The sequence below is a fragment of the Zootermopsis nevadensis genome, unplaced genomic scaffold (assembly GCF_977971745.1).
Source record: "Zootermopsis nevadensis isolate Lab colony 2312 unplaced genomic scaffold, Znev_1.0 Znev_ptg000020l, whole genome shotgun sequence".
Classification (NCBI taxonomy): domain Eukaryota; kingdom Metazoa; phylum Arthropoda; class Insecta; order Blattodea; family Termopsidae; genus Zootermopsis; species Zootermopsis nevadensis.
This window is the reverse complement of record NW_028259152.1, coordinates 14,190,085-14,202,102: the sequence shown is the minus strand read 5'-3', so window position 1 is coordinate 14,202,102 and position 12,018 is coordinate 14,190,085. Positions and strand designations below refer to the sequence as shown.

Below are 12,018 nucleotides of genomic sequence, written 5' to 3'. Positions count from 1 at the left end.
ATTCTGCTTCTGGTCCTCAGACAGGATGCGTCGCATGTGGAGTTCTTCCTTTAGAATCAGCTGACAGGTCCCATAGCCTATCCCAACAATGTCGCACAAGTCGTTGATGGTAGGACGTCGATCTTCGTGAATAGCCTGCCGAATCTTCGTAACATTTTCGGGCATTGTGCTCGAAGATGGTCGTCCAGAACGCTCGTCATCATCGACAGAGGTTCGGCCATTTTTAAAACGTGAATGCCACACAAAAGTTTGTGCACGACCCATTGCGGACTCCCCAAATGCTTGCTTTAGCATTTCATAGGTTTCCGTAGCCGTTTTGGCGAGTGTTTGGCAAAATTTGATGCACACGCCATTCCGAAATCGCAGGAGGGTCGGTGTAATGCACTACCAAAACGCCCGTAACTAAGAAACAAATGCTAATTCGATGATGCCGGCTGGCACACTGATTCACTATGAATGTAGGCCGCACCCCCTAGCGGCAGAAGCTCGTACTACATCCGGTTCGCCCTCTATTGACACAGTCTTGAAACTTTCTGATCGCACCTCGTAATACTCCCCGTTGTGTAGTTGATCTTTCTTAGGCCTAAACGTCATCATAAATCAATGTATTAAAGGTTTATAATTTGAAAATGATAGTTTACTCAGATTACAATGAGTATTTTTATGACTGTGTAATAAATTAACTTGCAGTTTAAAATAAATATGTTTTTTACCGAGTTGTAAATTCCTACAATAAAAACACGTAAGTAAAGTACATCATTCTCTAGACTCACTCTGTAAATAAGTTTTTTATTACTTAAAGCTCATACCAAACCGCAGATTTTAAGCGAAGTGTAAATTGTATGCGGATAATTGACATCACTCATGCATATATGGTTAACTAAAAACATACAATTTTTAATTACTTGGTTATTTATGATTATTATATAATTAATTTGTCAAATTTTGTCCAATGAACCAATTAGATTGTAACTTAATAGTGAACCATTTTTTGTAATGAATTACAAATTATGAATATTGGAGATATCGAAAAAGGGACATCTTACTTAAAAAACGAAGTAACTGTTGTGTTAAAATATTGGCTATTTTCTGGGTTGTGGCGCACTGTATTCTGGTAGAAGTTTACCGACGTTTCAGAGGTCCTTACTGGCTAATACTTTCTTAGACATAGCTGTCTTCTGGGATGCAGCACCGTGTAGTCTGAGAAACATACTATTTGTTCAATCTTTTGTATGCTAAACAAGTTTTCGAAATTCAGTACTATAGTAAATGACGAAAACGAAATGATACCATTACCAGCAGTTTTACAACTGTTTCGCCAGGAAAAGAAAATGATTATGAATTTCGTAACGAATATTAGTGAATCTTCAGCTCTGGTAATTGCTAACTGCTATGGGAATACGTAAATATTATTGATTGTAAAACAAAACATATTTGTAACTTTACCTGAAGATGATTTTATTGCATATACAGATAATACTTTTACCAACGTACTGCACTGCAGGTAATATCACAGCATCAGAATCATCTTATCTTTATTTCGTTAACATTCAACACATGGGAAAATATTTTAAGTGAAAGTTTTAGATCAGGTTTCTCATATTCACATGTCAGCTTTTTATGCAATAAAACGCTTGTTAAAAATTGGTAGGTGATTTTGTATCCAGCTTAATGAAACATCGAAGTTGAATTGGACCATACGAACCGAAATTAAACTCGACTTATGATGTCTAGGAGCAAAAACAATTTTGATGTTTAGAAAAGGAATATGTGGGCGTAATAAATGAAAATAACCTACTTTAAGAAATGTGTCCCGCAATTTTAGAAGAACTAAGAGAAATCACGAAAAATTTCAATTTGGATCGCCGACATTAAGGCCAAAATTCGAATCATACGAAGTAATAAAACCAAGGGCTAACCAATGAAGGTTACAATGTTTAGTAATCCGAGGGGATGTTTCATTTTGAATCTCTGACATTGTTTCTTTCATGAGTGCAATTTTCTTAACTACGTATAATGCCGATGTCGACAGACTAAATACGGACACAGACTAAAGATTGAATAGGGAAGTATTTAACGACTTCGTTTCAGTTTCAGATGTTGCATATCAGCGTCTAATGAGATAGGAAGATTATCATGAACGGTCATTATGTAGGCTGAGGATCAGACCATTTGACATCTCCCCAACAGGGAGCAGAATGAACTTGATTATTTCGTAAGATGATTCAAGGTATGCTAAATCAAGGACTAGGAGATGGTTTTGGACAGACTGAACGCTTCGGAGACTAGAAAAATTAGTAGCTTTTTTTTCCTTTTGGAATACCAACATGAAAGAAATCGCTTGTGAGACTTTGACACGGATGGAAAGAAAAAATGGATTTTAGAAAAAAATGCGTGAATAGGTGGACTGTACCAACTTGCTCAGGATAAAAGAAAGTCAGGCCCTGTGTAAACAGTAATGATCTTTCGGCCTCTTTAAAAGCAGGTGGCGAGCTGGACAACTAACATCTCAAAGAATACGCTGACTCAAGCATACAGCTGTGATCATGTAATTTCTTACGTCAAACGTCAAAAACTTGCCGGGGTTACGCTCCAACCTACCGCGGCCTTGAATCGGAGAACTGTGGTAACTCTTTAGTACACAAGCCACTAGATCGTTACCGAAGCGCTGACCTGCCTGGTACACACACCTGGCTAGAAACTCGACGCAAAATAGCTCCGACCTTGAACCACGTTGCAGTAAGAGTGAAAGGGAGATGGAAATGACAAAGGGAACAATACGGCATTGAGCCTGTCTGAGAATGAAAACGTTTACTGAAAACAATTTTACCCTTTTAATTTTGACACGATCGGTGATATTTTGTGAACCAATGGAACTTTAATGAAGTGGTAAACAACCTGGGGTACGCGTACCCCCGGGGGTACGCGAAGACATCTTAAGGGATACGTGAAATTTAAAAAAAAATATATATATTATTTTACGATAAACACCGAATAATCAGTAATGTAATTTATTTTAAATGTAGATTATATACTATGTATAACTTGAATTATACACCAACTTTGGGGGTACAAAGTTCAAGAGAAATTATATCTGGGGGTACGCGAACACATCTTAAGGGATACGTGAAATTTAAAAAAAATATACAATAATTTATTTTCCGTCTATACACAAACTTAAAATAATGTTGTTTAAAATTACTTAAAATTATAACATTCTCAGTAGATACTGTATCTTGTTACATTTTGTATTGTCAATACAAAATGTAACAAGATACAGTATCTACTGAGAATTTTGTATTGTCAATACAAAATGTAACAAGATACAGTATCTACTGAGAATGTTATAATTTTAAGTAATTTTAAACAACATTATTTTAAGTTTGTGTATAGACGGAAAATAAATTATTGTATCAATAAAACACAAACATGACGCAATTAAGATATAAAAAAAAATATATTATTTTACGATAAACACCGAATAATCAGTAATGTAATTTATTTAATTTATTTTATTACTATGTATAACTTGAATTATACACCAACAACTTTGGGAGTACAAAGTTGGAAGAGAAATTATATCTGAGGGTACGCGAACAAAAAATGGTTGAATACCACTGCTCTAGTACATAGCTCACACTGTTTACTGAACTGCACCATCGAATTACCATCCAGAACTCACACCTGTGGCAAATGTTTTCAGAAATGCAGAATTACTTCGGACCACGAGGACTCGCCATATTGTTAACCCACCGAATGTCAAACAAAGTATTCTTTATTCTTGTAGTTTAAGAACGGTAGTTTTTGAAACACGGTGACTTCAATATTAGTATCGACAAACAACTTGGAGTGATGATGACGTCACAACTGTAGTCTATTTAAGCGGTATTCAACCTGGGGTACGTGAAGACATCTTAGGGGGTACGTGAAATTTAAAAAATTTAAAATTTAATTTTATGATAAACACTCAATAATCAGTAATGTAATTTATTTAATTTATTTTAGATGTAGATTATATACTATGTATAACTCGAATTATACATCAACAACTTTGGGGGTACAAAGTTCAAGAGAAATTATATCTGGGGGTACGCGAACAAAACAGTTTGAATACCACTGTTTTAATGCATTAGCAATGCAGGCATACAACTCTCACGTGCTACTTCTATAGCCTGAACGAAATAATTTCACATTTGATAGCACGAGGCAGGATTTGGTTATTTCTCCCATGTACCATCGCTTTGCAGTCGTCCCTTCCCTCGAATGGGTCACTCATATTCGGAGTTATTCTGCGTCTGCTGTACTAATCTTGCCTGTACCTTAATACTATTTTCTTTAGCATCGACGCCGTCAAGAAGCGACTGGCATCACTACTTCGCAAACAGGGTGGGGACCGGCGCATGCATACACATGCGATGTGACGGACAGACACCAGGTAGCTGAACTAGCTCAAAAGGTGCTAAAGGATCTGAGTCGCGTAGATATCCTAGTGAACAGCGCGGGAAACCACGTGCAGGCTCCTGAAGTGTTTGTTGATGCTGTCAACGTGAATCTTTTGTCGCATTTTTGGGTAAGCTGTTTATTTATACAGACTCATTTATAAAGACGTCTAGCTACAGCTCATTCGTCAAGCTGGAAATGAAGTCGGACAATCTGGCACGAGAAAAGTTTCAAGGACACAAAAAATATAACTTTCTTCAAAATAATATATAACCTGTTTTAAGTTGTTCTTTAAAAGAATGCAAAAGACTATGACGACAATGCAGTACTACATATCGTATCGACTTCTTGAAGCAAGAATGTAAAATATCTTGTGTTAAATCATAAAATCACAAATTCTGTGTGGTCCACGACTGTAATTTGTACCTTTGTCAAATTTCATTAGGGTTGTTAGGTCAAGAACGGTGACACGGGGTAGGCCTAGGTAAAATGTGCACCAAAAATTAAGCTCTTCCGAAACCGAAAGTGACGTAAGCGTACAGCTGGCGTTAAAATTCCAGTTAAATTACAACGCCAATGACAACAAATATTGGAAAATAAAAGAGGCCTATTTTATTCGCACTTTCAGCCATGCCAGTGCAATGCAAATAACACGGTTATATTCTGGTTGATAATACCGATGATTAGTTTCTGCTCGTCGGCAAAGTCAGTGAACTGCGAATGCATTACAGAATAACAATAATTTTACATTCTTTATCGGGTATCATAATGAGTTTGGTATAAGTTACGCGTGCACATTTCGAAACACAAGGTTGATTACTGTACACCTTTGCCGTTTAAATGAGTATTTGTGCGAATTCAGAGTGTGTATTGACACAAAAGCACACGACCGACATTTGTCTGCCTTAACTTACTGTTGTATGCTTGCATCACTTCCGGTTTTGTACTTAGAAAGCTTTAGAACTTGATTTTTGTTGCAGAAAGTATATTTATCTGTACATGTCACAGAAAGTTTTCGTTAATTGTGTTAGTCACAAAGTTTTGCCTTAGAAACAATCTTAGTCTCATGCCACTCGTTATGTGTATACTAGAGATGAAAGTGGGCGGAGCTTGGATGTTTAAATTATTTTAGCCAGATGCAAAACAAACCAGTAGTCTCATCTCAAAATACATTCCGTTTTGTTATAATATTTTTATACACGAGCCCTTCTTTCACTAAACAAGGTCACTGATCACGTTAAGTGATGTAAACATTGAAGTTTTCGTTGTTTAGAAGCAAGGACAGTTACCAATGTCTCATGATGAAACATTGGAGTGGTTGGTGTTTTAATTGAACCAATTAAAATGCAATTAAAATAGAATCAAGACGTACATTCTGGTATATTTTTCCGTTTGAAGATAACTGTATTTTAGGATGTTGCGCCGTGTCGTTTGATAGAAGTTTACCGAAGTTTCAGGTGAAAATATTATCTTCATTTCAGGCTTGATGCGTCATTTCGTGGAGTCAAAGCGTTGGTATAGTCAGAAGACGAGATGCTTTCGATATTTGTATCTGTCAATTGCAAAAAGTTTTACTTTTTCAATTTCGATCTATCCAGAAAATCAGTATGTTCAAAGAATATTACATTACAGTTGCTAGACATGCTGTCTTTAGTATCCTAAGAAAGAAATGAGTGGTTTAGTCACGAGTGACTCCGATTCCAGACTCTGCTAGCCTTCCTGCCTGGCATGGTGGAGAGAAACCACGGCCATGTGGTGGCCATCTCATCTGCGTCGGGTGTGTCTCCACCGTCCAACAAGGTTCCCTACTCCGCCGCCACAGGTACTGCAAATTTACATAAGTGTAGGCCACACGATCGCACTTATTAGTATTCGAGTGCTCAAGAACACTTACGTCAGACTACTGCACGTATTTAAACACGCTCGATCAACACACATGAATCCCGTAATCCTTGGGTGTTTAACAAAGCATTGTTAACTTCACTGGCAACATCGTCAAATGGTTATGAAGGATGTGAATTATGCATTTTAATTCTTTAAAATTTCGTGATAATATCATATTTAGAACGACTACTCCAGGGTTCGCTTCAACAGAGTAAAGAAAATGTAAATTGTAGACGATCTTGGTATAACCGGTATTCTGGATAAGATTCGAACCTGGTACCTCCCGAATGCGAGACAGGATTAGCACAACCACACGTTCAGGTTGAGGAAGTGTACGGAGACTACAGACGAAGAGGTGAAGCCACTTCGCAACAAACACAAAAAAACTCCAGGTGAAAGAACGTGCTCTGTTCTCACTCAGCTGATGGAACTACTCGGCGTAGGCATGAGATTATATTTAGTACATGTTAATTTCTTCATAGTGAAAGAGTTTTGCTTTAATAAAAACGTTTTAGTTTTACTTGTAGGAAAAAATACATGTTTGAACCTGTCCAACCAAGTTAGCCTATGGTGCCTACTGAACTTTTGACATGAAAAGTATAAGATGGTAAAGTTACGTCATATTGTGATATAATAAGTATATATTAAATCTTGTCCGTCTAATCACAATAAATTATTATTAAATATTAAAATATTACAATAATTAACATTTAAAATATTAAATGATGTTCTTTATCGAAATATTCGATTTACATTAGACCATCATTTTTAATTTTTCTAATGTAAATCGAATATTTCGATAAAGAACATCATTTAATATTTTAAATGTTAATTATTGTAATATTTTAATATTTAATAATAATTTATTGTGATTAGACGGACAAGATTTAATATATGAAAAGTATACTTATGTTGAATCGTCTTTATTCATTTCAGGCACTTACACACACTATTCATAGTTTAATTGGGTTCAAATACTCGATACACTACAAGACACACAGCTCAGAATGGAAAAAAACCTGTACTCACCAAGATGTGCTGAAAATTTATTAACTTTTAAAATTAGAGACAAAACATCTTAAAACGTTGTAGCGTATAATCTTATCATTATTTGAGACAACGTGGGGAAAATTAATAAGTGACTGTCGCAGTGCAATGACTTCAATCGTATATTCGACCCTGATGATGGACATATTAGGCTGAGACATCGGAGAAAGACGTTCGTCACTTATGACTCTTCATCTCACTGTCTGTATTCCTCAAGGTTTCTCGTTCGAGAGGTTTCTTGAGCAAAGTATTTCACTCCAAAAGCAGTTTTACAATTTTTCTATATTTTGAGATAGCAATGGATAAGTTCCATTACTTCCCATTTAAATCATTAAACTGCAATGAACACATCACAGTACTACAGCATAAACGCAGAAAACTCATGGGTCTGGAACAAAAGCTGAACGTGGGGCTCAAATCGCCGTTGTGTTGTGTATGATTCATGCAGGGGATTTCGTTCTGGTATTAGTGATGTTTACTGTAAAGAAATACGAAACTGGAACGAATGTATGGCACACTTCCTGGTTTAACTTTATGCTTGCTACGTGCCTGGCTGGACACCGGTTTTCATATCCAGTGTCAAACCTACAGCAGACAACCTTGTGGTTATCGTGTTACTTGTCCACTGTCCGAGGAAGTCTCCCATTCCTCTGCCCTTGGTTTCCCATACAAATTACAGACAGAAGTCGTAGGAAAAGGATCCAAAATCTAAGCTAAGAACGAAGGCAACAGCTCACAGGAAACGCATAGAATTGGCGCAAATGCAGAATGCCTGCATTGCGCTGATGATTACGAAGGTCAACACTGGATACGATATATCATATGCAACGAATGGGCAGACGCAGACTGTCTTCAAAACCAGAATTGTGTTACAGCAAAAAAAAAAAGTCAAAGATGATTAATAATTATTAATGTATTCTAAATAATTAAACCTCCCGAAATTAGGAACGTATGGGTGCCTAATTTGGCGAACGCAATATTTAACTTACGTAATATTTAACATGTTTTATTGTAAATTTTAACAAGTGGCAGGCAATAAAACGGGGTAATATTTCGAATTATTTTATTTGTGAAGATAAATTTGGTCGTATCAACGCACCAGGAAGGCGAAACATGAAAGTGAAGTTTCACATACGAATATTCTAGTTCACATTCGGTGGAGGTATGAGATGACCTTAGTGCCCGAACAGTTTTAAACCCTTAGGAAAGAGCCCCCGCCCCCCATTTGGGCCTCCGAAACTTCGTTTATAACTTTAATTTCGTTAGTGTCATTTGAGTTATGCCCTTCATTTCCATTGCACAGCTGTACAAAATGTCGAGGTCTAACTACAGCCTTTGGCTTTTACGCGTGTGACCTTTGATCCCTCACTTCCAGGTCTGATGGAGGCGCTCTCCCAGGAGTTATGTCTAGACGATCACGACATCAAGCTCACCTGTGCCCACGTGTATTTTGTCGACACAGGATCAGAACTTCTGGAGCTGAAGAACTTCAGGTAAAACACCACAACCTTTTTAACGTCGGGTTTTCTGCTCTAAGAAGAATATACAGTGATCGGAAGGAAGGCGTAAAACGTGTCTTTGGCTTTGCCGTGTCTTCTGTCGATATGTCAAACTTAAAAGAAATCCTGAGGTCTACTAAAATTTGTCGAAACATTCCCGTTTTGATCCAAATCATATGAACGGAGACGGCTCGATGACTTCGGTTATTTGCGTTTCTGAGGGGATTTCGAGCGTAACTCTAGAAGTATTTATCAGGGCGAAAAAAGGGTTTCGAACAAAAGTTGTAAAGCAAATGAAACGCATACGTTATACTTAAAACAGTAAAATATCACTACAAATCATGTTTCTAATGACATTATATCATAATGAATGGCAATGAAAAGAAATTAGTAACGTAAAATTTAATATCTGTACGTAATGTGGGTGGAAATCTACCAGACTACACGTTCCAACAACCCAGAAGACAGCAAACTTCCGACTCACCGCTGTGATAACCTCAAATCCTACATATCTATACTTATTGATGTGTTTAATAATTATAAATAACGAACCATTATAACAGGGCCATATGAAATTTATTATTCTTATATATGATACGATCATATTTATAAATTCATATAAAATATTTCTTGTACTTTAGAAGCAAAATTTGGAAGCGACGTCTAACATAGTTTTATTACATGCTGAAATCGGTCCCAGTCAAAATGATGGCTTATCTGTGGCTGTCTGTGTGCAGGATTCCAGAGCTGTCTCCACAGCGTGCGGCGAGGGACATTATAAGTGCAGTGCAGCACAACAAGAATATAGTCACTGTACCTCGCGACCTGCCCTTCTGTCAAAGTGTCATCAGGTACATTATTCCAAAAAAAAGCCTTGAAACATTTTACTTTAGTATAATCTGGTGTGGCTCAGTAAGTACAGTGTCAATACATGGATAGACTGTGGCTAAAAGACTGTACATATTGACAGCAATATCCACAGTCTAGAAGAAAGAAACTTTGTCTCTAGAATAAATAATGGAAGACGCATCTTGTCCTCAATCAGTGGGTTGTTATAACTGCTATATGGGTGGAGTCGGTAAATTTGAACAATACAAAATTTCATGGAAATTTAGGCACTGGTGGGTAAATATTATTACTACGTGCAATAGTCAGTTCATACAAATTGTACAGGGAAATGCAGTTGCTTCTCAGAATAAATTGATGTGCCAACTAGCATTCTGAAATTCATAACAGATGAACTAATGGATGACTTCTGCTCAAAATAAAAAAAGATTACCATTTGCCAGTCCTTAATTAGTAATAAGTATGACCAACTTTTCAAAGGGAAATCGTGTTACGCGATTCAGTAATATCACTTAGCATATGATAACAGCATTCAAATCATTGAGATATGCACACTGTAGCTGCCAGAATAAATAAAAGAAGCATACTGCCATAGTTTTGCAACTTTTCATGAAAGAAAGTGTGTTTAGACATTTTTTACAGTCTGAATTGTACTATAATTTCTGTAAATCTTTCCTATTTATGAAGTTAAAAGTGTTTCATAAGAGTTTTACAACATGTATTCTTTGACATTATTTTATATAAACAAGTAATGTTAGTAAATTTGAAATTTACTAACCTGGTCACATGTCTACTGTACTTCACAGAATGGATTGTGGCTGGTTTACCATTATTCAAATTGCTGTTGAAAATTTTCAAACATTTTTTTCTCACGTCAGCACATTCCATAAAGAACAGATGTTTGTATTTTATCATGTAGCCTTAAAAAATACTTGTAAAGAATTTTCGCTTTGCCCATGGTTAACAACGCATAGAATTTGTAATGCACTATTTTGCTGGCAATGTCTGCTGTTTTCAAAAAGTAATACGATCAATTTATATTCTTCAAAAAGAAGTTTTTTTACGTTGTAACCTTTAGGTTTTAAATTGGGCATGGAAAGTATTGAAACCTTCAAAGATTTCGAACTTCTGATGTCCTTTCCTTATGCCAAAACATTTTTGGTATAAATGTAGATTTTAATTTCGGCAAAAATAATACGGCACTTTCAGAGTAAGCCATCTTCTGCTGTCTGTATTCCTTATTGTTATAGGACAATGCCCTGGGATATGAGGGACATCTGGCAGGAACTGTTCCATGTCCAACTGACCCCCATTACTCCATCTTACCAGGGCGAAGTTGTCGACGATGGAATCAAGACGTGAAACCCCGAGAATCCTTAATGTACTTTTTAGTATGTCAACGGAGGGAATGATAGGTCTAGCTGGAATGATCAATAATTAAAGGACAAGTGGGCAAAAGTTTGGGTTTCACAGTAATGTATATGTTCTTCTTAAACAAATACTTCATCTGACGATTCAGATTGGCCGTGCCTTTGCATGCCAAACAATTTGTTGATTGTGTGTCTCAGTGCCTAAAGCATAATGCTAGCAATTTATTTTATGATGTGATCAAGGAGAATCTGGTTAACACGTAGATTTGATATATTTCATATTCACTAATATTTACAGCATAAAGAATACAGGCATGCCTCGGAGATATTGCGGGTTAGGTTCCAGACCACCGCAATAAAGCGAGTCACACGAATTTTTTGGTTTCCCATTGCATTTAAAAGTTATGTTTACACTATACTGTAGTCTATTAAGTGTGCAATAGCATTATGTCTAGAAAAACATTGCGATAATTACCAAAATGTGACACAGAGACACGAAGTGAGCACGTGCTGTTGGAAAAATGGCGCCGATAGACTTGCTCGACGCAGGGTTGCCACAAAGCTTCAATTTGTTTTAAAAAAACGCAATATCTGCGAAGCGCAATAAAACGAGGTATGCCTGGGAAAAATGATGTTTTATTTCTGGGTAGTTTAAGAAATTTGTGAAGTAATGGTTTCAGTCATGATACATGAAGTGTTCGTAGTGTCATAGCCCTTTGATCAATGACACTCCAACCCGATACACAGTGCAGTGTAAGATGAGGCATTACATGTGTTTTGACTTTATAGTAAGAATACATTAATAATTAGTCATCAGTAACACTAATTAAATATGTTATAAAAATTACATATGTTATGAAATACATAAAAAAATATACATAACAAGAGTGAATAGGTACAGTCCAATTAAGTAAACATATTTTCGAAGAGTT

The 12,018-nt window shown here is 36.4% G+C and overlaps 1 protein-coding gene across 2 annotated transcripts in view; it reads left to right on the top strand.

The window, feature by feature from the left end:
- Positions 1-12,018, top strand: part of LOC110836284 (epidermal retinol dehydrogenase 2) — a 58,634-nt gene extending 46,616 nt beyond the window's left edge. For both annotated transcript variants that reach the window (XM_022077348.2, XM_022077349.2), the window contains exons 4-8: positions 4,340-4,570; positions 6,145-6,262; positions 8,747-8,864; positions 9,608-9,721; positions 10,967-12,018. In XM_022077348.2, the coding sequence (XP_021933040.1) occupies positions 4,340-4,570; positions 6,145-6,262; positions 8,747-8,864; positions 9,608-9,721; positions 10,967-11,078 (693 nt within the window). In that variant the 3' untranslated portion in view covers positions 11,079-12,018. The remainder of the gene's footprint in view (positions 1-4,339; positions 4,571-6,144; positions 6,263-8,746; positions 8,865-9,607; positions 9,722-10,966) is intronic.